At 37.1% G+C, this 27764-nt stretch overlaps 1 protein-coding gene across 1 annotated transcript; it reads left to right on the forward strand.

Moving 5' to 3' along the window:
- The first annotated feature begins 349 nt into the window (after positions 1 to 349).
- Positions 350 to 27708, forward strand: lima1a (LIM domain and actin binding 1a). Its single transcript, XM_055189234.2, has 11 exons — positions 350 to 500; positions 2850 to 2993; positions 4446 to 4488; positions 10713 to 11105; positions 19565 to 19619; positions 19850 to 19956; positions 20098 to 20175; positions 22177 to 22222; positions 25865 to 25908; positions 26035 to 26168; positions 26268 to 27708. The coding sequence occupies exons 2-11, from the start codon at positions 2872 to 2874 to the stop codon at positions 27157 to 27159; spliced, it is 1914 nt and encodes a 637-aa protein (XP_055045209.2). The 5' UTR covers positions 350 to 500; positions 2850 to 2871; the 3' UTR covers positions 27160 to 27708.
- The last annotated feature ends 56 nt before the right edge of the window (positions 27709 to 27764 follow it).

A 27764-nucleotide genomic window follows, 5' to 3' on the forward strand; every position in this document is an offset into this window, starting at 1 on the left:
TGCTTTCTAAACTGGTTTCGAGCTTATTTTTGGAGGGTAATTCCCTTTCACTTACTTTGTTTTTCCTTTCCGTGTAATTTTTTGTATCCCATGCTGTGACCCTAAAGGTGAAGAAGCGTTTCAGCAGAGTGCCAAGTAAAGGAAATGCTTGATTTACAAGGCTTTTCTTTTGAACTAATGACATCATTCAGAAGAGGCGGGGAATAAACGCACTTCCAGGAATCCAGCGGGATTCCCAGACCATTTAGAGGCCTTGTTGACTCACGCTGGCAGTCTGATGATATGAAATCCGGAGTGGGCGTGGCCTCACCTGCTAGGTGAAAAGCAGCTTTCTTTTCATTGGCTGAGAGGAGTCAGTATATTTTCTCAGTTACAAACATTGAGCATTCAGTGTGTTGAGAGCTTTGAGGAAGAAAGGACAACGGATTAACTTTATTGTGTGGTATACACACAATACTGAAAGACTGCAAGAGGATACTGGACAGAGCGCAGACTTTAGGGTATGTATGATTTTATTGTGTTTAAGAGGCTTTTGTTTGTGTTTTGGCCTAGGCTTGTTTTGCATTTTTAGAGGGCATGCTATGTGGTTTGTTTGCTTTTTGGATTTAAATTGAGCTTCTCATGTTACATCTCAATTGTCTCACAGTCATATGTTTGTATAGATGTTTGTATGGGTTGACTTGCTAGGCTTTTCAAGAGAGTTTTTTTTTTTTCATTTTTGTATACATAAATGTTTAACATTTTTAAGTAAATTTTTGTTTTACATTAATTAGTTTAGATTTTATATTTATTAAATATTATTTAAGACCTTTTTGGTGTAAAATTAGCTAAAACCTAGCTAACTAGTAGCTGAATTTGCACACATGTGCATCACTTGAGAGTTCCCACAGTCATGAAAAATCTTTTAAATATCACAAATTGTGTTCAATATCAATTAAATAAATTGTGCTTCCTATAGCCCTATGACAAATAAATACTGCTAAGCTCGTGGAAGGCTCATAATGAAAATATTTTGCCCATAATTAAAATCAAATGATTTTCAAAATCCTAACCACAAATGTCTGGAGAAGTCATGCAAATGCATTGATTTGAAGGTCTGGGAGTACTCTTGGTGAGATAAACCATTAAAAACTGAACTCGGGGATGAATCTGACTTATGGGAACTAAGTAGAAACTTGTCTACGCATGCTGAAGTGTTGGTGTGACCTCTGGGTGAATGTTTCTGCTTCAATGACCCATTAGATAAAACCCTTGTTGTCATTTATAAAGAAGCATATGCTGTATCTTACACAGTCAGGAAGTGCATTTGGGCTGCATCATCAAAGTATAAAATTATTTTTAGGAAAGTCTCAGTTTCATTTTGATATTTTAAGGAAGTTTTGGCTTCTGTGTTGCCTCTGGAAAAGTGAAACTGCATCATTTGTTAAAGTCATATCCAGATGTTTGCATATAATGGAGCTGTGAGAAAGACCATCTGAATTCCTGCTTTTCAAGAGTCTCCTCTTGAAAAACAAGGCAAGATATTTTAGGGTGTTTCTTCATTGTTTCGTGTCACTGTTTCAGGAGGCCTGTGAGTAATCTGAGATCATAATGACTCGCTGTGTCAGCAATTTGAGAGACATAGATACCGACATTTCAGTTGAGCAATAAAGATTTTAACTTGCTTGTTTCTGTTCAGATGTAAATGTGCTTCAAAGGCTATTTTAATAAAAATACATTTTTATAAAAGGTACCTCATAGTGCCATCGAAGAAAAAAAATGGTTAAATGGTATACAAAGAAACTTTGTTGTAAAAAGTTATGAAAACCTTAAATAGAAACCAAAAATCGTTCTTATATGGCATCGCTGCGAAGAACCTTTCAAGCACCTTTGTTTTCAAGAGAGTACAGTGCCAGTATGTAAATTGAAGCATTTTATTAGTCTGACCTCTTGTGAACATAAATAAATAATCTTGACTCATTAATAATTTCCTTTATTGTTTATAAAACTAAAAATGCATTGTTTCTAAAGATCTCAGACTGTCCCACACCCTGAAGTTATTCACAACATAAACTACTTTTAGACCAGAAAGTACCAATTCTCCACTTCCTGCTTTGCAGATTGAAAGATCTCACTTGTGCGTGAAGAATTCATTCATGGAGATGTTTCTGCTTGTCTCCAAACAATCTTTTTGCTGTGAAATTTTGTAAGAGCTTTAACAGATTACCATTATGTGCGATAAGAGTATTAGCCCACCGTTTCCTGCTCTGTCAGGCAGAAGTCATAGCATGTCTGAACAGTCAGGTGAGCTGAAGCAGGTGATGTACAAGGATGTAGACCGATGACTCATTTCACAAATAAAATTACGAAAGAGGATATTTCCTAAGGGTGTTCAGGTGTTTTTGGCATCTCATGGGATCTTATGTAATTATTTGAAGAAGTCATCAGAACATTAAATTGAAACAAATGGAAGTATGGGAATTATGTCCTATTATAAGAAACTTTAATGAGGTGCATGCATCCTGGGATGCTTTTAGCAGTTTTTGAAGTTCTCATCAATCTCAGAGTTTATATGTTGGTGCAATTTATGTTTCTACACATTTTAAACATTTCATATGATTTTTAAACTTTCAGCAATGTGTTTTTAAACATTTACGTGTTTTTGGAAAACGTATTAACACATTTTTGGCGCGATTTCCCAAATTAATACAGGACTAGGCCTTAGTTAAATTAATACATTTAAGCAGTTTTTACAAAAAAATTAATAAATAACAGTACTGGTGTGCATTTTAGACTATGAATCTCTAGGTTGTTTTCTCGTTTAATATTTTTAATGCATGTTAATGATTTCAATTTTTGTTTTTTAACAGAAATCTTACTGAAGAAACGGAGATGGCTGTGAGTTCATTTCATCGTGGACAATGGGCTTCCAAGTCCTTACGTGTAACAGCAAAGGAACTCTCTATTGTTAATGTGCGTGGTAAAAACACAGCCATCGCCGAGAGATTTTCCAAGTAAGCAAATCACAATATTTGCATAACTAAATCTGATGTCATCCGTCTTTCCATTTGTTCTCTCTCACTTACATTTGTATCACTTTAGTGCACTAAATACTTTGTGCGTTTCCAGTTTTTCTCTAAACTAAAGGCCCCATTATGTCATGCATGTCTAGGCAGAAAATGCATCTTATGTAGCTTATGTTTACTTTTGCATTTTATAAATATAGTCAGATTGAAATGAACAGCAAATGACCCTTCTCTTTCATTTGAATAGTTAAAATCAATATTTTAAGTGACAGATTTGATTTACAGCAAAATATTTCTGCTGGACTCATTAGAAGCATCTTTCTTGGCCATGAATGTTTCCCATGCAGAACAGTTTCTCCATCCATCTGGATCTTCTCCTCTATATATCTGATGTCTTTTCCAGACTTTTTTTTCGGATTCATCCTTCTCATACATCAAAGCTATGGATTAGATGAGTTTAATCTGACACTGACTTAACTATAGATGGTTTCAGCAGTAACAACATAAACAAGCAGCTTTCTTGGTCATCACTTAACTTCCGGTAAACTCTGCGAAGAATAAATAACAACAAATTCCTTAAGTAGTTTATTTATATAACAAGCAAAATAAACAACACGTAGACTATATAGGAACGCAAAACATTTGTTATTTTAGACGAGCTATTTGTTTAAGAGTTCAGTTTCAACAACTAGTAAGACCAAACAAACATAAACCGGAAGTAAAGTTCGGACCAGACGCTTATTGCGTCACCGAACGTGCGCGCGACGAAACGGTCTATTGGCTACCCTGCTGTCAGTGATAAAATAACGGAGGCATTGTTTACGATGAAAGTACCTTAAACAGATGTTATACCCTTCTAAAACCAGTCTGCTAAAACAGTTAAAACCAGCCCAGGCTGTTTTATAGAACGGAAGAACCGCCCACTTAGATTCGGTCTAACTGACACGTAAAGCAACCAATCAGAGTTCGTTTTGTTTTTACTTTCACCTCGGGCAAATCACTGCGTAACAAAGCAAAGTAAAATAGCGGAACATAGGCACTCTGTAGATCTTTGTATCTTTCCTTTCAAGCTAATCTATAGTCAAAACAAGCTGTTACATGCTTTTGTGTGATGCTGTAACTCGTTTATCAAGTTAGTTGAGTAGGCCTATTATCATTGAAATCAGGTGAACTGTCTGCTTTCAGATTTTGATTTAAATACCCAGTTTCAGATTTGTTTTGACATGCTTTCAGAAAATAAAACGAAGCAGTCTGTCAGGTTTATTTGTATGCAGTTCCGCATGCGGCCGCTTGAGGCCGCCAGTGTTGCAGTTTAGGGCTTCGGTTTATTTAAAGCCGCGAGCAGACACAAAGAGGTCGAGCATTTAAAACTATAAATTAACCAACCCCGTTTGTTATGATTACAAAGCATAACGTTGTCTCTTCTTTATCTCATCTCAGGTCTCAGAGGGCTGCAGAGGAGTCCAGTTTAGACAAGAAAAAAGTGAGTTATCATCTCCTGTAAGACGTTATGAAGTACCTTGAACTGCATTGAGCTGTCTGATGTTATATGTGCTTAACTTTTACGTCTGCCATGAAAAGCTTTGTGCTTTCTGAGAATTATATATAATTATGTTCCTATGTCTGCATTAAAATCTTTAAGATATTTTATGTGAATATATATTTAAGTTTTGAGCTCTCTATAATGTACGTTCATGCACGTACCCTTCCTTCCTTTAAAAGCTTTATTGAGCTCACAGATGTAAGATAAAAGTGCCTTTAACTTTCCTGAAAAGCTTTGAGTTTTTTAATGTGAGATATATGATTAAGTGCCTTTAGCCTCCTTTAAAAGCTTTGAGCTCTCTCTGTTTTTGATTTATGTCATATAAAAAGTTATATTTATCATATCAAACTTAAGGACTGTTTTAAACTGCTGCTGTTCAGACACGCATGCAGTCAGTCTCAAGTCATCTTAATCCCTATTTAGACGTCTTAATCTGCAGGTAATTCCCATGTGCTTTACATAACACTCCTGTCAGTCTGTGTCCTTGCTATGGTGGAGTTTATCTGGAGCCGGACCGCTCCGTAAATACTGAAAACAAACTAAAGTAAATGGTGTTAAAGAGCTTGTCTGGGTTAAAGATTAACAGAGATGAAGATGTGCAGATTGTGACGTTCCTGTGGATAGGTATGACTGTTTCTGAAGTAGACTGCGGTGACTTTCTGTCAACTTGTGGATTTTTGTTGTTGTTTTGTATTTAACTGAGGGTTTCACACTTTCACACAGACTTTTAAAAATATACTGTAGGTGCTAAGTTTTTTTTTTTTTTTTTTTGAAGCTACCATAAAATAATAATTTAAAAAAAATCTACAAAAGTTCTTTTGAAGCTACCATAAAAGAATAATTTAAAAAAAATCTACAAAAGTTCTTTTAAAGTCACAATGAAATTAAAAACTAAAAATTTTAGGATTTTTTATTTATTTAATAATTTTAAGAAATGTATGTGCCCTTAAAATGTAAATCTCCTCCTCTCTTTAGTTCCGGTCATGAGGAACGGTGAGAGGGCGGGGCTCAGGTAAAGATCACAGCGATTAGCAAATAGCAATATGACCCAATAGCAATTGACCCAACTTCCAATGAGCCAATCAATTCTCAATGGACGAATTCAAGTCCCGCCCTACCTTTTTTTCACATTGTAGAAGCCATTTCACTCTGATATACGTCATGACGGAGGGGCAATACGGAAGTGACTTAAACTGCAATTAATCAACTGGCCACTAGAGGCTGGCTCCAAAAGGGAGTCAATTCCCATAGACTTCCATGTTAAAAATGCCCAACTTTACAGTAGAAAATAATGTTTACAGCCTGGTACAAAACATGTTTTTGGTCTATATAGCTAATTTTGACCTTCATGACAGCTGTGAGGGGGGTGAATTTTTTGTAACTCATCCGTTTAAATTATATTAAGCTTTAAAGTTCTGCAAAATTAAGGGCGTGGCCGCCTTGAGTGACGGTTGAACAGCCACTGTTGTCACAAGAATCGAGCTAGGCGGGCGTGGTTTCAGCAACCAGCCACCTCAGCTTTACCAATGTCCCGCCTCTGTACCCATTTTCAGTTTCCCGCGAGTGATTCGCAGTGACGCGCGGCCAAGATGGCGACAGCAGGCAACGCCTACTTTAAGCTTCAAAAACGATCTTCAGAAACCAATGGGTGACGTCACGGACACCACATCCATATTTTTTTACAGTCTATGTTCATGACAAAGAAAATTATTAGTTCTATTTTATAGAGACAGAATTGTCATTTCTGGCTTATAACAAAAAACAGAACAATGCCCAAAATCTGCTGTGTGACAGGGTGTACAGCTAACAAGCCAAAAAACCCAGAAATAAGTTTGTATAAGCTGTCGACCCGAAAAAATGAGCGTTTAAAGACACAAAAGTGGAAAACAGGCAACTTTTCATAGTACTACCATCAGTAGAACTGTGCCCACTAGAGGGAAACGTAGTCGGCGATCCACTTTTTTCTCCTTAAAGGCTGGGTTTTTACGCCTCAACATCTTACAAAAACTTATTTCTGGGTTTTTTGGCTTGTTAGCTGTAAACCTTGTGACACAGCAGCTTTTAGGCATTATTCTGTTTTTGTTATAAGCCAGAAATGACAAGAAGGCGGCCTCTCGCAATACAAAGTCAATGGAGACGGTTGGATCGTTCTTCCCTGATGGGCGTGGTTTTCAAATTTGCATAATTGCGCTGTCTCTCTTGTGACTTTAAAGAACCAATTTTTACCTTTTTATATCTTTACCTTTGCGATTCACAGTAGACGATCTGTTTGGTGTTTTAAAGTGAATGGCACAAGAGCACATGTTTAAGAAGCCGTTTACACGACAATGTTTTTACCCGAAACCTTAAAGCAACACTGTAGTTTTTTTAACCTTAAAATAATGTCTCTAAAATCATTTCAGTGGTAGAACAGCTCTTAAATGAATAGTCTACTCATTTTCAATATTAAAATATGTGATTACCTTAACTAAGAATTGTTGATACATCCCTCTATCATCTGTGTGCGTGCGCGTGGGCGCTGGAGCGCGCTGCTGCGCTTCGATAGCATTTGGCTTGGCCCCATTCATTCAATTGTGCCATTTGGAGATGGGGTTGGGGGTGACCGGGCACATCAGCGTTTTTCCTGTTTGGGACGAGTAGTTGTACGAGCAGGTTTGGTGGTACAGGGTGGAACGTGGCGCTTTTCTGGGCGGATTTGGGGGAGGAGCTATGTTTTGTGGCGTGGTGGCACTTTTGGGAGTACTTCGACTTGCCTGAAAAGTCCGCTCCCCTTCTACCTCTTATAATGGGAGAGGGAGGGTGTTACTGCGCCGAGTCGAAGTACTCCCATAAGTGCTATTACGCCATACAATATAGTTCCTCTATAACTACTCGTCTTAAATAGGAAAAACGTTGATGTGTTTGGTCACTTCTAACTTTATCTCTAAATGGTACCATTGAATGAATGCGGCTAAGCTAAATGCTATCGAAGCGTCGCAGCGCGCTCCAGCGCTTACGTGCACGCACACAGATGATAGAGGGATGTATCAACAATTCTTAGTTAAGGTAATAACATATTTTAATATTGAAAATGAGTAGACTATTCCTTTAACTGGACCAATTTTACTGCCGCTGCAACCTGAGCAGCCTCCTACCAGCTACAACCACACTACAAGTTTCTTGGTCGGTAGGAATGCACAGCCACGCCCATTTCTGCATTCACCGGTTTCATCTGCTTAGTCAACAAATTCACATGTATTACCCTGCGCACTGGGAGGCGATTTGGCTGATCGTTTACACGTCAACAGCAATTTAAGACTTGTAAACTTTTGAAGACTGGTTTCAAAGTGCTAGTTGCTGAAAACAATGCCTTGTCATCTCTATGTAAACTACATGCAAATCTGTGATAACGGTGACATCATGCGCATGTGTTGTTAATTCAGTCTATAGATGGTTTTAGTGGCATTAACATAAACAAACGGCTTTTTTTGGCCCAAACTTAACTTCAGCTAAGAATAGATTATTTGTGATAACAAGCAAAGTAATTAAAAAGTAGGCTAAATGACTTTAGTTTAAATCATAGCTAAAACGTATCAACTGCTACACTGTGCTAACCTTACTGTGTAAAATTAATGTGTACAATGTTAACTACAGAAATTAAGGAAACCAAAACATTTCTATTTTCGACAAGGTATTAGTTCCAGAGGTCAGTTTGATAAACACATACTCAGACCGGAAGTTAACTTCAGTGGTGTGGTGTGGCAAAGCGTGAGTCCGATGAAACCATCGGTATGCGCGATTATAACCAAAACAACAATGGCGACTGTGATTGTGTTGCTCATGAGTGTATTACCACTTCTTAAACAAAGTAACTTAAATGAAAAGGGACATATCACGAAAATCTGACTTTTCCATGTTTAAGTGCTGTAATTTTTTTCACAATTGTTTTATCAACCTAGAAAATGTAAAAAGATCAACCCAGTAACTTAATAATGGTAAACCATTTACTGCAAACCAGAGGTGTATAATACTTAAGTATTTTAGTTACATTTTCTAAGCATCTGTGCTTTATCAGAGTGTTTGTTTTGGGAAAAAATTGACATTTCTTTACTAAAAAATGTTTACTACATTCTAAAGCATAGAATCATACTGTGTATTCTTTATATATTGCATATTAAAATAGATTTAATGCCTAATTACATAAAAATTGTGTACTTTTACTTTCTTAAGTAAATTTTTTTTTGTACTTTTACTCAAGTAAAAGTACAAAAAATTACTAGATGTTTAATGTACTTAAATATTAAATATAAACCAAAAACTTGAAATTATGAAATGTAGTGGAGTAAAAATTATAATGTTTCGGAATGTTTGTTTTCCAAAGAAAAACACTTATAAAATACGAATAATTGAAAATGTACTTTTCAGTGGAAAGTAGAAAGTAAAAATACTTAAGTACTATACAACTCTGCTGCAAACATGTGAAAAAAGTCATTGAAATTTGGTTCCCCTTGTGATGTCAGAAGGGGGCCCCTTAATCTGCACTATCTAACCACGGCACTGCCATTTAGTGCAGCGATCAGCTTGCCTCATTTGCATTTTAAAGGACACACGCAAAACTTTTTTGCTCACACCCACAAAGTGGCAATTTTAACATGTTATATAAATTATTTATATGATAGTTTGAGCTAAAACTTCACATATGTACTTTGGGGACACCAAAGATTTATTTTACATCTTTAAAAAGTAAAAATTGTGAAATGTCCCCTTTAAAAAACCTACCAACCTCATTGTCCCTCTAAACAAAACCGCTTTTGCCGTCTTGACTTTGTATTTATCACTCTGTAGGAGAATGTGTATGAATGCGTGTAGTGTTTCTTACATTGCCGTCTACTGGCCTGGTGCATTTAATAAAACATTTTAAAGGTGCAGTGTGTAATTTTTAGAAGGATCTCTTGACAGAAATGCAAAATAATATACAAAACTATATTATCAGTGGTGTATAAAGACCTTACATATGAACCGTTATGTTTTTATTACCTTAGATTGAGACGTTTTTTCCACATACACAGAGGGTCCCCTTACGTGGAAGTCGCCATGTTTCTATAGAAGCCCTTAACGGACAAACTTTTTTACTAAGTTGTCTCCAAAGATGACATGTTTTTCCGGTGGCAGCTACTGTAGCTTTTCTTTGCGTTTCAAAAGCGAGGGGTGAGCAGTGGACTAAACTGTTGGTTGCAATTCGCAACCTCACCACTAGATGCTGCTAAAATTTACACACAGCACCTTTAAGTCGTTATTGTGGATCTTTTTCATCGCATTGTAGTATGTATGTATGTGAAAGTTTTCAAGCACGCGAAAGAAAACTTTTCAGTTTTATACTATAACGTATTAGCAAGATGTTATAGCACAATAAGCTTTATTTTCTAGTGTGGTACTTTTGTGTGGTTGGCATTTAGCATTAAACTAAAGTAAATTTCCACTATCGAGATAAAAAAGGCGTGTTGCATGATTTCTAATGCACTTGATGTCATGGGGCGCAACAGACTTCTCACACATACACTATTAAAAAAAGCTGCTTTACTGCAATGCAAAGTTGTTAAGTGTTATAGAAAGAAACATATCACATACCCATCCTTTAGGTCAATCAAAAAGTGGTTTTAGTTATTTCTGAAATATTTCTCATTGTTATATTTTATTAATGCGAAAACTCACAGAAGGCAGTTTAGTTAAATTTAAAATCGACAAGGTCTGACACCTTAGCACATATTTTTGTTCTCATACTTTCCCTTTGCATGTTTCCTGTTGTTACTTCCCCCCTCCGACGTTCTTCCTGGTTTATCTGTCCTGTTGTGAGGGGGTTGGCCTAGTTTCTTCCTTCAGATAGTTTTTAAAGACTAGCATCTGGTGCGCTTTTCCCCTCATTTTCACCAGCACAGTGAGTCTGAAGGAGCCTCTCCAACAGTTTCAGGTTTTTGAAGTCTTTCTCTTTCTAACAAATCATTACTTTTTTATCTTGATTGATGCAGTTTAGTTAAACATGTAAACTTCTTGACATAACTTTTGTCCAGTCTTAAATCACAGTAGAGATCAACAGAGTCAAGAGATGATTGTCTCAAGAATGCAGAAGTTGAGCAACCCCAGGCATCTAGCGAACATTCTTCTAAAAGTGTCTTTGTTCTTTACAGTCTCCGGAGAAATCGACTCCCCCCTTGCGCAACGGCAATCTGAACGTCCTGAAGCAGCTGTGGGAGCAGCCGTCTGCCGTCACCACCGAAACGCAGTCCAGACCTCAGGAGATCCAGCGGCATCATTTCACAACCACTTCAGCGGTGAATTCCTCAGATCAATTGAACGCGAGGAACCAAGAGCCTTCAGATCTCAACACAGAGCCTTCAACTGACTCGGTTTACAACTCATCTGAGCCCCTGTTAGAAAACGACAGCGAACAGATGATGGAGAAGTGGATGAATAGAGATGTGGAGACTCCAGTGGTGTCCAGCAAACCCATTGAGAAGCCAGCCGTGCCTCTTAACAGCCTGAAGATGATGTTTGAGAAAGGGGAAGCCCACCAGAACAAAGTAAGCAGAATGATGATAATAATAATAATAAAAAGTTTGGTTATGTGATATTCAGATTGGGTTGTTTGAATGATGAGTAATGTGATTGGGTGTGCTCATCGCTTGTTTGAGTCATGTTGGAAGTCACATGATCGTGTGCTCCTCCAGTGACTTTTTACTGAAGCTCCCACTGGGCTCTGTGGATATTTCAGTAGATTCACCGCTTGGCTATACAGCATGCAGAAAAACTTTTGTGTGTCTGTGGGTCAGTAACTTTACACTAAATACACATTTACAAAGAATTTGATATGTTGTTTTCAAAGCAGTGACGCTAAGACGTGCATAGACAACTAAATTAAAACACACAGAATAGATTTCTTGAAACCCAAATCACTTAAAGGTGCACTGTGTAGTTTTTAGAAGGATCTATTGACAGAAATTCAATATAATATACATAAATATATCATCAGTGGTGTATAAAGACCTTACAAAATGAACTATATAGTTTATATTACATTAGAATGAGCCGTTTTTATCTACATACATCGCAGGTCTCCTTACATGGAAGTCACCCTAAACGGACAAACTGTTATACAGACATCCCAGACAATGATATATGTTTGTCCTGTGGCAGCTACCATAGCTTTTCATTGTGTTTCGAAATTGTTAATTGCAATTCGCAATCTCACCACTAGAAGCCGCTAAAACACATTACACATTTTTAAGAGCCGTCTAGTTAAAGGATTGGTCCATTTTCTTGAAGAAAATAAAGATAGTTTGCTCACCCCGATGTCATCCAAAATTTCTTCTTTGTTCGGTCGAGAATAAATTATGTTTTTTTCTCATTTTAATGGACCCCAACACTTAACAGTTTTAATGCAGTTTAAAATTGCAGTTTCAAAGGACTCTAAACGATCTCAAATAAGGCATAAGAGTCTTACCTAGCAAAACGATTGTCATTTTTGGCAAGAAACCACAGCTTCTCGTCTTCCTCCGGTCTTGTGATGCGCCAGCGCGACCTCACGTAATACATCAATCAAGTCAAGAGGTCACGGATGACGTATGCGAAACTACGCCCCAGTGTTTACAAGTGTCAAGAAAGAGGATCGTTCGAATGTTGTTGTATGTGGAATGATACTAATGATGTATTTGTGTCCTTTTATTTTTTTAAATGGTCCGCAAATGTGCGTTTCATATATGTACGCGTGACCTCTTGACATCATTATGCAATTACGTGACGTCGCGCTGGCGCGTCACACAGCCGGAGGAAGATGAGAAGTTGTGGTTTAAAAGTGTATATTTGTTATTTTTCTTGCCAAAAATGACAATTGTTTCGCTAGATAAGACCCTTATGCCTCGTTTGAGATCGTTTAGAGCCCTTTAAAATTGCAATTTAAAACTGCATTAAAACTGTTAAGCGTTGGGGTCCATTAAAGTCCATTAAAATGAGAAAAATCCTGGAATGTTTTCTTCAAAAAACATAATTTCTTCTCGACTGAACAAAGAAAGACGTCAACATTTTGGATGACATGGTTGTGAGTAAATTATCTGGATTTTTTAAGAAAATTGACTAATCCTTTAAAGGGATACTCCAGCTAAATATCAAAAATACCCCGTGATTTAGTCACTTTCAAGCAATCCAAAATACACATGTCCATCTTTCAGACGAACACATTTGGAGTTATTTTAGTAAATGTCCTTGCTCTTCCAAGCGTTATAATGGTAGAAAACCGGGATCAGTGAACAACTTCTGACTTCAAACACCAAGAAAGTGCATTCATCCTTCACAGAGGTAATCCACATGGCTCCAATGGGTTATTAAAGGTGTTTCAAGGTAATCGATGTGATTTTGTAAGAATTTTCCATATTTCAAACTTTATAAACTGTAATAACTAGCTTCCGGTAACGATGGCATCTTGGATTCACGCGATTCACGAGAGTCTTAGCATATTGAGCGTTGTTTGCCACGTGAGTCAAAGATGGCGTCGTTACCTGAAGCTAGTCATTATAGTTTATAAAGTTTAAAATATGGATATTTTTCTTATGAAATCACACTGATTACCCGCAAAAGACCTTATTAACCCCTTGGAGCTGTGTGGATTTCCTCTGTGAATGATGGATGCACCATTTTGGGCTTCAACATCAGAAGTTTGTTTTCTACCATTATATAGCTTGGAAAAGCAAGGACATTTATTAAAAAAACTTCAAATGTGTTTGTCTGAAAAAATGTTGATGGACATGTGTATCTCGGATTGCTTAAGGGTGAGTTAATCATGGGGTAATATTGATATTTGGCTGGAGTAACGCTTAGTTATAGTATTTATTATATTCACTTTTTGTTTTTTGGGATAGTAAAGTCTCCATCGAGTCCCCATTTAAAAATCTAATCCAGGTGGTACTAGGTGATCTGGATACTTTTTCGAATACAATGAAGTGGACATGCTACTCCCCTTGCATACTGATTTTCGTCTACTTTTTAATATGGAAGTAGGTGATTCCGGATGCAGTGTACATGTTCAAAATAAACTGGGGCTTTAGAAGACACAACGGAGTCTTGTTTCCTACATGAAATAAAGTATTGTGCCGAATGTTTCATCTGGAAACAAGAAAGATGTTTTGATGGAGCGTGGGAGGAAGAAAGGGAACTGAAAAGTGATTTCTTATTGTCCTCCCAACAACACATCATCCCAGCAAGCAATGAATAATACACTATTTGACCAACGTTAGTGGCTTTTACTAAAGCAGGCCTCACCATTGCTAATGTTTAGTGTGAACAATATAGAGAACTTTAAACCTGGCTTTTTGCAAGTTTTGATGTAACTATTCCCTTGGTCAGAAGATGTTGTTGTGCATTTATGTATTTGGCAGACACATGTGTCCAAAGCCACTTACAAAGCATGCAAGATGCATTTTTATCAGTGTGTGTCTTCCTTGGGGAGATCGAACCCATGGCCTTTGCCTTGCAAATGCAATGCTTTACCACCTGAGGTACGGGAACACTACACTACCCACGTTTCAGACTAGAGGAACGCTCAGTCTAAACCCTGTTTAATTACTTAGAAGATTTTCCAATCATCTGACAGGGATGAGACATCTCTCTCTTATTGGGACTTGACTCTGTTTGCTGCTTTTGCTGGCGGCAGATGATGTCATGAGATAAAACTTCACATGATCACCACAGTTTTCTCTCTCCTTTAACCTGAGGGATGGTCACGAGGGAGCAGGACTGATGAAAGTCTCCACTGTTTTAAAAAAAATCTGCCGTAAAGAGAAACATCTCAGATGGAAATTGAATATGACCTGAATAATGATGTGTTTTAACAAGTTGTTAATGGTAGCTCAGTACGATCTGTTTGGTAGATGAATTTCATAAGCAACCGAAGTTTTGCAAGCCAGGATGTTTCATTACTCATCCAGACACATCATCGGTTATAAATCGATGTGATTTACGGTATTGAGACATGTAGCATCATTACAGGTTGAATTACACACATCCGAAGATTGAATGTGTCATATTGTCATTGTGCAGCGAAAACATTTTCAGGAGTCTCATTGTTTATATCCTCGTGTTGTTGCAGATGTGACTCATTTTTCAGTGAACACAAATGGGAAGTTATATTCCGTGTAGGATCATTTCAGAGAATTGTTTCTAAAAAGTGTCTCGATGACCCACTGAGCATGGCCCCGCCTCAACACAATCACGAGCATCTATTCGGGTTGTAGCTGTATTTGAAAGTTGAGAGAAACTGGCAGCTTTCCTGTGGGTGGGCGTGGTTTTGGCACCGACAGCTGCATTTGAGAGAAGAGAATCCTGCCTTTTTTCCCAAGATTTTGATAACTTATTTTATTTATTTGGCAGGGAAATTATTCAAATTTGGCTGGGTGGTTAATAAGACATTTTCTGACTTTATATATCTGACTTTACAATGAATTTAAAGGAACAATATGTAAGTTTTTGCCACCAGAGGTCGTATTTTCAAAACGATAACAAAGGTGATGCTTGACGATGTGATGAAGGATAGTGAAACAATATATGTCTTTTTTCTGTCAAGTCCTAGATTGTGACGAATCTCTCTCCATCTTGAAAAAAACAAAACTTTGTTTTATCACCCCATTTGTCATTTGTTTACGTTTTTTGTACTCACCAATGAATAATCGAGATCCAGGATGACTAAATGACACAACAGCGGCATGCAAGATGCTATAACTTCCACATCCATGTTTGTCCACTAGGGGTGTAAGAAAATATCTATATTTTGTTCGGTAATACCGTTTTCGATTCCAAACAACAAAAATAAACAATATCGATAAAAAATGACTTGCTTAATTAGTATTATTGTGTAGTTTTCAGTAAAAATATCTAAAAATTCTAAAATTAAGAAGTTTTTTCTTGATGAGCAAAACAACCTAGGAAAATAAGTTTAGTTTTTAGACAAAAATATCAAATTTAAGCAAATTTGTGCTTAAAACAAGCAAAAAAATCTGCCAATGGAATAAGAAAATCTTGAATTAGTGTTTATGAAAAAAGTAAACTTATTGCAAGAAAATATTTCTTATTCCATTGGCAGATTGTATTTTGCTTGTTTTAAGCACTAATTTACTTACTTAAAGTTTATATTTTTTGTCTGAAAACTAGACTTATTTTCCTAGGTCATTTTGCTCATCAAGAAAAAACATCTTAATTTAAGAATTTTTAAATATTTTTACTGAAAACAAGACAAAAATACTAAGTAATTTTTTGCCATAAAATAGCTGATACAGGAAGTACTAGGCAAGGGGGTGGCACCATTTCTTTTTGCTAAGGTTTGCATATGGTGATGTGTTCTCAATGACAGCTTTCCTAAAATTATATCCTATTATATTCCTATATTCCCAAATATTGCAACATCATATTGCATCGCAACACATCTATCGTGATACGTATCGTATTGCAAGATTCTTGCCGATACACAGTCATATTGTCCACGTGTTGCCATAGTTTCTACAAGCGGAAAACGAGGATAGGGTGGATATTTTGTCAATGATACTTAACGACAAGGGACGAGCCGATATTTAAAATAGGAATTTACAAATCCATGGAAACTTTTGGAATAATATAAGCACACACTGCAAAAAATTAAGATGCTTTTTCTTGATAAGCAAAACGACCCAAGAAAACAAGTCTTGTTTTTAGACCAAAAATATCAAATTTAAGTGATTTTGTGCATAAAACAAGCACAAAAAAAATCTGCCAATGGGGTAAGCTGCAAAAAAAAATCTTTTGGTTAAACATTAATTTCAAGAAAAGTTCAAGAAAAAATTGCTTACCCCATTGGCAGATTTTTTTGCTTGTTTTATGCACAAAATCACTTAAATTTGATATTTTTAGTCTAAAAACTAGACTTATTTTCTTGGGTTGTTTTGCTCATCATTTTACTGAAAACAAGACAAAAATACTAAGATTTTTTTTTCTTGAAAATTTTTTTGCAGTGCACAACTCCATAAAAAATATCATACTGTGCAAGTAGTTTCTGTATATTTTATTACAAAATCTTACACATTGTACCTTTTAAAAATAAAGGGTCTAAAAGAGTTTAGTCTATTAAAAATAGTGCAGAATAAAAAAGTGTTTTGAAAAAAACATTTGAAAAAGTTAAAGTAATTAGATTGTACATAACACTCAGGACTCTACCGGAGGGAAAGATATAAAGGTTGTGCATATCCATCATGTTTTGGTCCTGTGATAACAAAAGGACGCTTCTCATTTTTGTCAGCCCGTGGCTCAGATGTTCCATCTTTTGTGCGTTTTGGATTAATAGAGGCTCTTTTGTCTGCGCCCCGTGCCTCCTGCGGCTGTTCTGCCATCAGCTTTTGTACCATGTTTATTTCCCGCTCATCTTGTGTTAGCATACCAGCCTGCAGACGACCAGCCGGCCGGTTCCCCCTGAGCCCCGCCGATGGTTAATCCACAGTGGGGGGTGGGATAGTTTCAGCCCCCTTTTGGATTTAAAGGCTCAAGCAGCTGCCCTCATCGCCCCTCAAACCCCACCCTGTCAGCCCCCACCCCACACACTCCTGCTGTTGCCAGAAAAACACTGGCATGCTCCCCGACTCTAATCTGCTCTGTGAGCACTGCCGGGCTTTAGTCAGACAGACATCGCTCTCGGTAAATCTCCAGGAATCGCTGTGGATTCTGTCTGTCTGCTTTGAATAGGTAAGGCATGCGGCTTTCAGATTGATATGGTTTGATTTTTAGAAACGGTCTCTTCTGTGGGTTGATGTCAGTTGGTTTCATGTTTCATTATTTTCATGGGAACAATGACGCTGCACATAATGTAGCAGACTTTTGCAAAGATGTGTTTGTACTGAGGTTGATCACCATGTTGAACATTTATATGTTTGGGACGGGTTTTGTTGCTCTTTGTGTTATTTAAGGTAATTTGACTAATGCAAAAATGGGAATATAATAATTGAATTGCTAATATTGTGTTACTGTTGGAAAGCAAGTAAAAACAAATACAAGAAATCCATGCACATGGATATATACATACCGTAATGTATGCGACATAGGTTTCCAACATATTTACTATAGTACACTGAATTAAACTTCCTAGATAATACAATTGGAAGCCTTGACACTATACAGTATTATTTAATACTGTTTATCAATACACAATACAAGAGTCAAGTCAGTTTGGTTTTGGCTTAATCATTCAAAAAATATTTGAGTTTGATTAATTATATTTTTACACATCTCTGCTACAAATTTAAAGTTTGTTTCTAGTACTTACCATTCTTGGAGAATTACACCAAACGTGACAGAAGTGCAAACGTTAAAACTTACCCCATAGGTGGGGTTCATTGTAACAGGCAGGGGGTTAGTTGTAACACTTGCTAAAAATTAAGTTTGCAGGCAAATATTTCAACACTATTTTGTCTATATACTTGAATTGTTTATATATCTGTCTATAAGTATCCACACTGTATTCATTCATCCAGCCCTTTTCTAACAATAGTTCATTTATAAATGGATACAAATGTCTACGTGATAAAAATAAGCACAATTATGACAAAACATTTTTTTATATGTGACCCCGTCTGTAAAAACCTAAACATACTACAGTTTAAAAATCAAATTCTGAGATAATAAGCATCAAAGTATGATTTAAGCCATTCATTTCATTATGATTTCAATCTTTGACGTGACCTTATTTAAACAATATTAAAGATATGAACAAAAATATATTTGACACACGATTTTTGATAAGACAGGCACATTTATTTTGTTGGCAGCCAGCAATCATTCGTGTGTAGCCTATAAAAACAACGGCAAGAATTACGCTAATGTTAGCTGTTTTCATATCGTAATTGCTGAGGGGTTAGTTGTAACACAGCGTTACAATTAACCTCGCTGGGTCAAAATATTTTAAAGCCCACCAAAAAAAGTTGCTAAGAGCTGCAGACATATTTCAAAACGATGCTATGTTTTAGTCAACAAGACACTGATTAATATGACATAACATTGGATTTGGTATCTTACACACCCAACTTAGAAACAAACAAAAAAAAAAACATATGATGACAAAATGTACTTGCATGCGACCAAACCACCAAAACACTCGTTCATCAATAACTCTCTGGAAAAACATTATACATTTCCAATAATTTGCGAGAGATCGTCTTTTGGCAGTGTGAGAAAAATGCCTTAAAAACAAAATGCTTAACCTTGTGCAACAATGTAAACATTCCGTGTTACAACTACCCCGAATTAGTTTTTGCCCCGCGCACCCCTATATAAAATTTGGAATTATTTAATGGCTTTGCAATGTATCTTGTTACACTGTCAGTTAAGGAGTGCCATCTGATATGGTCTCGTTTATACAGGTGATGCAGCTCCCCCTTGTGTTTTTTAGAGAGATGTGCAATCATTGCGGTGATCTAAAATCATCACAATGAGGCAATTATTTAAACATTGTGACAGCCCTGTATACTTAAGAACACTTACATTTACTATAGTACTTATGCGAAAGGTTTGTACAGATAAACTCATGCAGTCAATTGCAAAAGATTTTATATTTTATTGCGTTTATGCATTTGGCAGACACATTTTTTTATCCCAAACGTTTTTTATCATCACGTCTGTTGTCTGGGTTCAAACTCATAATCTTTTGTGCTGCAAATGCAATGCTCTACTACATAGTATGATTTTACTTGTATGTCGCTCATGTATCTTATTAGCCACATGCGTTACACAGGGTCTGGTTGTTTATGTGTCCCATCAGCCTCGGCTCTAAAGTCAGTGTGAGGGTGAATTGATCGTATCCTGTATTGTGGTTGTTTTTGGATGGTGTACTGTAGTAAAGCCAGATACCGGTCTGTCTGAGAGCTTATTAGAGGATTATGGATGCCAGACGAAGCGAAGGTGGATGGATAGAGCAGAAGAAACATTTCAACTTCAGATTCATTTTTAGTTCATAATCAATATGTGTTTTACTGTTTAGGTGTCCAAAGAGCCTGGAGACGACAGCTTTGACAGTATGGAATCAAGAGACAAAGGTACTAAACAATACACAACAACTGGTGTATTTCTGTTACACAATCAACACATCCTAAACTTCCTATTTCCTTTTGCAACGCTGTAATAACCTAAGTGTCAGTTTTCTGGAAAGTGCTGAAAGCCATTTCTGTGGAAATTCCCGCTCGCTGACCTTGTGCCTCTCATTTTCCTGGCTCATGTCTCTTTATTGTAGTGTCTGATTTGACACTTTGCTTTTTGTGATTCGCAGAAATGTTCGAGTCCGAAGCCAAAATGGTGGAGTCTACCCCTCTCAGGGACCGGATGGCCATTTATCAGGCAGCTGTGACCAAACTTGATCTCTCTTCCTCCCCCACGGTGAGCATCTACACTTCCCCTTTCTGCCATAAATCACTGCCTGACCGTTGTCACTTTATTAAATCTAATAGATTTACTTAGCTGTGTGGTTTATTGAATAACATACTCGCTGCTGACCTTTTGTTTTTACCGTTTGGGTAGAATGAACCGGCAGACGGTGAAGTCCGCGCTCACGGTGGGAAACAGAAGGAAAATGTGCCACCGATCTTTACCGATGTGGTGAGTACGCTTTCTTAGCACAGGTTGATGGTCTTAAAGGGGACATATCATGAAAATCAAACTTTCTCTATGTTCAAGTGCTATAATTGGTGTCCCAGGTCTTACAAAACGTGAACAAGATCAACCCAGTAACTTAGTTTTGGTAAACCATTCTCTGCAAGCATGTGAAATTTTTTTTTTATTCCGATTTGCTCCCTATCTGACATAAAAAGTGGATCTTATTATAATATGATTAACAATACCTAACCACGGAGAGAGATCAAAAATAATTGATAGCACAGCTTTGAGTTTTAATTTCAACAAACCACCATCATTGCGATCAGTGTTTGCATTTTATCAGCTCATTTGCATTTAAAGGGACACACCCAAAAATGGCACATTTTTGTTCACACCTATAAAGTGGCATTTTTAACATGCTATAATGAATTCTCTATGCGAAAACTTCACATACACACTCTGGGGACACAGAAGACTTATTTTACAATTTAAAAAAATCTCATAAAATGTCTCCTTTAACTCTTTCCCCGCCATCTGAGGAGTTATCTTAATTAAGATAAAACATTTGCATAAAAGAAGTGTTCCTGGTGAGGTTTTATGTTCCAGATAATTTACTCACCACCATGTCATCCAAAATGTTGATGTCTTTCTTTGTTCAGTCGAGAAGAAATTATGTTTTTTGAGGAAAACATTGCAGGATTTTTCTAATTTTAATGGACTTTAATAGACACCAACAATTAATACTTAACTCAACACGTAACAGTTTTTTTCAACGGAGTTTCAAAGGACTATAAACGATCCCAAACGAGGCATAAGGGTCTTATCTAGCGAAACGATTGTCATTTGAAAAATAAAAATATGCTCTTTTAAACCACAACTTTTCGTATAGATCTGGTCCAGCGCGACCTAACGTAAATGCGTAGTGACGTAGGGAGGTCACGTGTTACATATATAAAACGCACATTTGCGGACCATTTTAAACAATAAACTGACACAAAGACATTAATTACTATCAGTTGACATACAACAATGTCGGAACGGTCCTCTTTCAACACACTTGTAAACACTGGGGTGGAGTTTCGCGTTCGTCCTCTGTGACCTCTTGACGTCATGACATATTGCGTCGGGTCACGCTAGCGCATGACGACCGGATCTAGACGAGAAGTTGTGCTTTAAAAGTGTATATTTGTTATTTTTATTGTCAACAATGACAATCTTTTTGCTAGATAAGACCCTTATGCCTCATTTGGGATTGTTTATAGTCCTTTGAAACTCCGTTGATAAAAACTGTTAAGTGTTAAGTGTTAATTGTTGGTGTCTATTAAAGTCCATTAAAATGAGAAAAATCCTGCAATGTTTTCCTCAAAAAACATAATTTCTTCTCGACTGAACAAAGAAAGACATCAACATTTTGGATGACATGGTGGTGAGTAAATTATCTGGATTTTTCTTTTAAGAAAATTGAATATTCCTTTAATCATGATTATCCACTAGATGGCACACTTTCCTTATTTATTAAAAAACTGAAGCAAATTTATTTACAAATTTTAAACTCTGTGTATGTTTTGATGAGCGTTCTGAATATGATCTCTAACAAAATTCCTTCACAAAAAAGCTATTATTTCAGCTTTTTGCTATATGTGTGTGTGTGTGTGTGTGTGTGTGTATTTATATATGTATTTATGTATTTATAAGAAAAATACCCATATTTAAGAGTTTATAAGCAGAAAAAATATAAATTGGATGAAACTTTTTTTTCTGGTTTGTTTGTTTGTTTGAAAGCAGAGGGTCTGTTCTTTTATTTGATATATTTGTATGTTTATATATTTTAAGAAGAAAAATTTCCTGGAAGGCATTTTGTAAAACTTTTGTGAAACGACTCGAGTCACATTTCAAAACTGAAATTGGTTGTGACTGTCATTTCATGTTGACTTAAACTTAAAAACGGCATATAATTTGTACTAGCACTAGCATGTCTGTCTTACTGTCTTTGTGTGTTTACAGGCCTCTGAATCCAACACTGTGAAAAGTCCCACTACAGACAAAAATGGTGAGTTTATGCTCGGTGGTCTCACACAACAATACTAACTTAAGCCCTTTTTACACCTACTACTTAGATTACACCAATATGTTTACATTAAGATGCATTTTGGTCGATCAGATCAAGAGTTGACGACGCTGAATTCAGGTGTAAAACGTTTTGAGCGCATCCACATACAGAGGTAGACGAAGGCGCATTCGACTGGATTGCTCAGATCAGGCGGAGAGTAGCAGTCCGGTCGAATGTGTTTTCGACTTCCTCTGAATGTAGTCGAAGAAAGTGGGTGAGCTCAAGACATTTTACACCTCGTTTACACCTTTATTTAGCGTCGTCCACTTGTGGTCAGATTGACTAAAACGCATCTTAATACCAGGTGTTAACGGCCTCCGAGAGACTCACACCTGGTCTCTTTTATCCAAGACCACTTCTGTCCTGCTGACAAGGGGAGGGTCTATGGGCGTGTACGTGCTTGTGTTGTTATTAAACATGCTGTGCAACGTTTTTATGTGTATAGGTTAGAGCTTTCTCTGATATTTTAGAGTGATGTACAACTTTTACACGCTCACAAAATGAAACAAAAACAAAATAGGCGGAGAACACATCAATGATAGTCTAAAGACTGCGCTGAACACTGGGTTAGTGCTAGAGGTCAAGACCGATGAAAAAACATTGTGCTCGGTACATCATACATTAAATGAATAGGTGGATAGTAGGCGAACTTTTGTGGCTATATCACAAAAGCAATCCAGTTACATGCATTTTCAACTACTTCTGAATGTGGTCAAAAGTTGATGAGCTTTACACACTTAACACCCCATTTACACCTGAATTCAGCATCGTCAGCTCTTGTTCGACCAAAGCACATCTTAAAGGTGCAGTGTGTAGATTTTAGTGGCATCTAGTGGTGAGGTTGCGAATTGCAACCAATGGCTTAGTCCACTGCTCACCCCTCGCTTTTGAAAAACATAGAGAAGCTACCGGACAAACATGTCATCGTCGGAGACCACTTAGTACAAAAAAATTGTCCGTTAAGGTCTTTTGTAGAAAAATTGCTGCACAAAATGGCGACTTTCATGTAGGGGGACCCTCAGTGTATGTAGATAAAAAGGTCTCGTTCTAAGGTAATAAACGCATAATGGTTCATAATGAAAGGTCTTTATACACCCCTGATAATATAGTTTTGTATATTATTTTGCATTTCTGTCAAGAGATCCTTCTAAAAATTACACACTGCGCCTTTAAAGGTACAGTTCACCAAAAAGTGAATTTATTCGCCCTTGAATTGTTACAAACATGCATGAATTTCTTTGTTCTGCTGAACACAAAAATATTTTGAGCAATGTTTGTAAGCAAATCGTTTTGGAGCACCATTGACTTCCACAGTATTTTGTTTCCTACTATGGAAGTCAATAGTGCTCCTGCTTGATTACAAATATCTTCCTTTGAGTTCAGCTGAACAAAGAAACGTATACTTGTTTGCAATAACTTGTAGGTTAGTAAAAATGACAGAATATTCAATTTTGGGTAAACTTTACCAAAGTGTAAACATGGCCCTAGTAAGTATTACTCCTATTCAAACCATGAATTCTTAATCCAGTATATTTAATTATTATATTTAAAGTATTGGTTTTAACTGTCGGTGAGATGTTTAAGGCACAGATATAACACCTAACTTGTCTGCTTGTAAAACATGAGTATAGTGGATCAGGCAAGGTTATTGGTTTACTTCTCAAATAACAATCATACAGACATAATGTAACCCATAATGTAAAGCAACTACCTACCATATGAAAAATATCAAATTTACATTTTACATATTTGCATTTGGCAGACGCTTTCTCAAAGTAACATACAGTGCATTCAAAGTACATTTTTATCAGTATGTGTGTTTTCTGGGGATCGATCTTATTACCTTTGCAATGCTAACACAATGGGTCTCATTCTCTAATAATTGCATATGTTTTTTGTATTTATACGCACACTTGAACCTTTCTGTTAATTCACAATTTGTTCTTATACTTGTTCTTACGTTAATGAATTTAGGAGGTTTTTCTGTCCCTGGAGGAAGCAGTGCTGGCACCGACCAAAGTAACATTAAATAATTATTGGATGCGTTAACAAATATGCCATTTAATTAATATGACAGAGACTCACATCTGTATCTAAAATAAAACAGACAGGAGATCAAGTGATTGACGTTTGGACTTCTCATTACATTTACATGATGTTTACATTAGTCATTGATTTGTCATTGCGTTTATCTTCTTTATGCTACGTACACACCAAACGCGGGGCATCACGTTACTCGCTCTAGATTCAAGCGCAAGTGATTTCAATGTTAAGTCAATGTAAAGACGCGTTGACGTACGTCTGGAGGTCCCGTGGCGCAAATGAGGTGGTGCGGTAGACACAATTTCGCCTCATTCGCGCGTATTGAGCGTTGCCGCGGGAAACGCGCGTGTTGAATTTTTTTTACTTCGGCAGAAAAACGCACTGCGTTAACCAATCAGGAGCTTGCTCTAGTAGTGACGTGATTACAGGAAGCGAGTAATTTCAAAATGTTCAAGCGGCAAACTAGACGCGGAAGACGCAAATTTGACGCCTCAAACGTGGCTGGTGTGAACCTACGGTTAACTTGATGTTTTTCGGTTAATTTTTCACTCGAGTTGAATATTTTCAACTTGGGCGAAGGCGCGTCTTGAGGTGAATAGGGCATGTTTTCGCTGCAAACGCGCCACGCATATCACGTCATTCGCATTGCCCCACGCGAGGACTCGTCTAATCGCATCTTTGCTTTGACTTTGTATGTAATCTACTCGTGCAAATTGTTGAACTAGCATCTGGTGTGAACCCACAGTTATATGCGTAGAAAAAATAAGTAGGCTATAATAATCTATAAAATAACGTGTATATAATATTAATATTAATAATACTAATAATAATAATACAAATAATAATAATAATAATAATAATAATAATAATAATAATAATAATAATAATAATAATAATAATAATAATATAGATCATGTATAATAATATTATCAAATATAATCATGTAAATGTTATATATCAACATTATTATAAACTTTATAATTATAGCCTAATATTTTATGATAGTGTAAGTTAATATTGCGTACGAGTGGTTTTATGTTTTATTTGATTTATTCGTACATTTATAAGAAATTTTTTAATGAAAGTTTTTTTTTAATCACGATTTGTTCGTGAAAACATCCGTACGCACAAATGTGTGCGTACACATGCTTAGTGAATGAGACCCAATGTTCTAACAGTAAAGGGATAGTTCACCCAAAAATGACCTCATGATTTATTCACCCTCAAGCCATCCTCAATGTATATGATTATCTTTTTAGACTTATATAATTTAAGTTAAATAAAAAAATGTCCTGGCTGTTCCAAGCTTTATAATAGGATTAAATGGTGCTTTGGATTTGAAGCCCAAAAAAATCCATCCATCCTTCACAGAAGTTATCCACAGGCCTTTTGAGGGCAATCCATGCGATTTTGTAAATCATTGGGTAATTTTCATTTTTGGGTGAACTATCCCTTTAAGCTACAGAAACACTATTTCAAGTTCCCTATAATGTTAAATGTGTTGCATTATTAAACGCCGCATACCTCTCTATTTTTCAGGTTCTGTCGTGAGTCCCGAACAAAACCAGCCTAAAGCTGTTAGGGTAAGTGGTAAACAGTATATGTGACCCCTATATGTGAAATCCAGGCTAAAGTTTTATAATCTAAGGATGAGATACATTAATATAGCTTTAGCTTATACATTTGTACGTTTTCATTTTAACTCACAGAAGTTTCGTTTGCCTGCTCGTGAAACCTGCGTGACGTGCCTTAAGACTGTGTACCCTCTTGAAAAACTTGTAGCCAACCAGCAGATTTACCACAACACCTGCTTTCGCTGTGCCTACTGTAACACTAAACTCAGGTAAGGCCAAGATAAAATGTATAGCTTGAATATACTGAAAGACACTTTGGATAAGAGTCTAATCTCTCCGCTTGTGTTTTGCTGCCCTCTTCTGGTTAGTCTGGTGAACTACGCCTCTTTGCACAACAACGTCTACTGTAAGCCACACTTCTGCCAGCTGTTCAAAGCCAAGGGGAACTACGATGAAGGTTTCGGACACCGACCCCATAAGGAGCTTTGGGAGGTTAAAGGCGAAGGACCTGATGAGCCGGAAAAGTTGGCGTCGTCTCCCGAAACCACCTTGGTAGAGGAGTCTCCCTTGGTTAAAGTTAACGTTCTCACGGCCAGTCTGGAGACACGTGCCCAGGCCGCCTCCGAGAGGTCGGATAAGCCGCTGGAGATGGGACGGCTGAAAATATCCTGGCCTCCGCAGACGGATGGGGAAAGCACGGGCCAAGTCTCCGGGCCTGCCGATGCTGTCAAACCCATTCGCCCGAAATGGCCTCCAGAGGGCGACAGCGTATTAAGCAACACGGAAATCTCAGATCTTCCAAAGATTCGCAGGAGCGTCTCTCTTAAAGAAAGAAGCAAACCTTTTTCCATCTTCAGCACTGCTTCTGTACCGGTGTCTCCATCCCCCAAATCTCCATCAAACGAAAAGAAAGACGCAGAGGAACTGTCACCCGTTTCTTCAACCACAGACACTGTCATCTCTTCAGAGGACATGACTGAATTTAACCAATCAGAAGAGGAGGAAGAAAGCGGACAGGAAGTCACAGGAGGGCAAGATGACGAGGAAAGTATGGAACACGAGGAAGTGTGTAATCTTTCCAGCCCCGTGTCGACTCCCCAGAGTGAATCCGGATCGGATTCCCAGCTGAAACAGGCCTCTCAGGATGTGGGCTTTTGGGATGGAGAGGAGGCCGAGGAAGATGGAGCTGATGTTTCTGTGGAGGACCTCATCAAGAGAAACCGTAATTACGATGAGGAAGAGGAAGATGATGTGGTCTGAAAAAAAAGCTGTTTTCCTTCTTTAGAAGCGCAGGTATATTTTTTTTGTTTTCATTGTGCGTCTCTGTCCTATGTGCAATCTTTATTTTCTTCATGTGCCTATAAATGTATGTAAATAAACGGCTTGGTCCTTTCTCGAGGCAATACAGTGGCTTTTCGGGCATATCCTCTAAAGTGTAGTTTTATGACCTTTTATTCATTTGGTACTTTTTCTATATTCTTTTATACGTTGTAGATTCTTTTATGCTGCTGATACTCATTTACTGAAGACATTTTTTGTTTTTTAAACGCTTTTTCACAATGCTTATCCTAGAAAGAACTTTCAGTTTACACCGATGTTATTGGGGACAAGCGGGCTATGATGACTGCTGTAATGCACTTGGGATTTGCTTTTGTATGTTAAACACCTCCTGGCTGTACCACTTTTGATTGGATTGGCAATTTTTGAATGTTTATTGCGAAATGATATTTAATTGTGTTTTAAATGTTATTTTTATCATGGGACCAAATATCTGGAAAGCTTTTTCAAATAAATGTACCGTGCCAGAAAGCTGTATGTTTTAATCATTCCTCTAAACAAGTTGTTTGTGTTTCGAAAAGAATGGA

Source organism: Misgurnus anguillicaudatus, chromosome 13 (genome assembly GCF_027580225.2).
Source record: "Misgurnus anguillicaudatus chromosome 13, ASM2758022v2, whole genome shotgun sequence".
Taxonomy (NCBI): Eukaryota; Metazoa; Chordata; class Actinopteri; order Cypriniformes; family Cobitidae; genus Misgurnus; species Misgurnus anguillicaudatus.

Coding starts and splice junctions, on each gene's coding strand:
- lima1a (XM_055189234.2), top strand. CDS start 2,872: ATGGCTGTGAGTTCATTTCATCGTGGACAATGGGCTTCCAAGTCCTTA. Junction 22,223..25,864: donor TCCCACTACAGACAAAAATG/GTGAGTTTATGC, acceptor TCTATTTTTCAG/GTTCTGTCGTGAGTCCCGAA. Junction 26,169..26,267: donor TACTGTAACACTAAACTCAG/GTAAGGCCAAGA, acceptor TCTTCTGGTTAG/TCTGGTGAACTACGCCTCTT.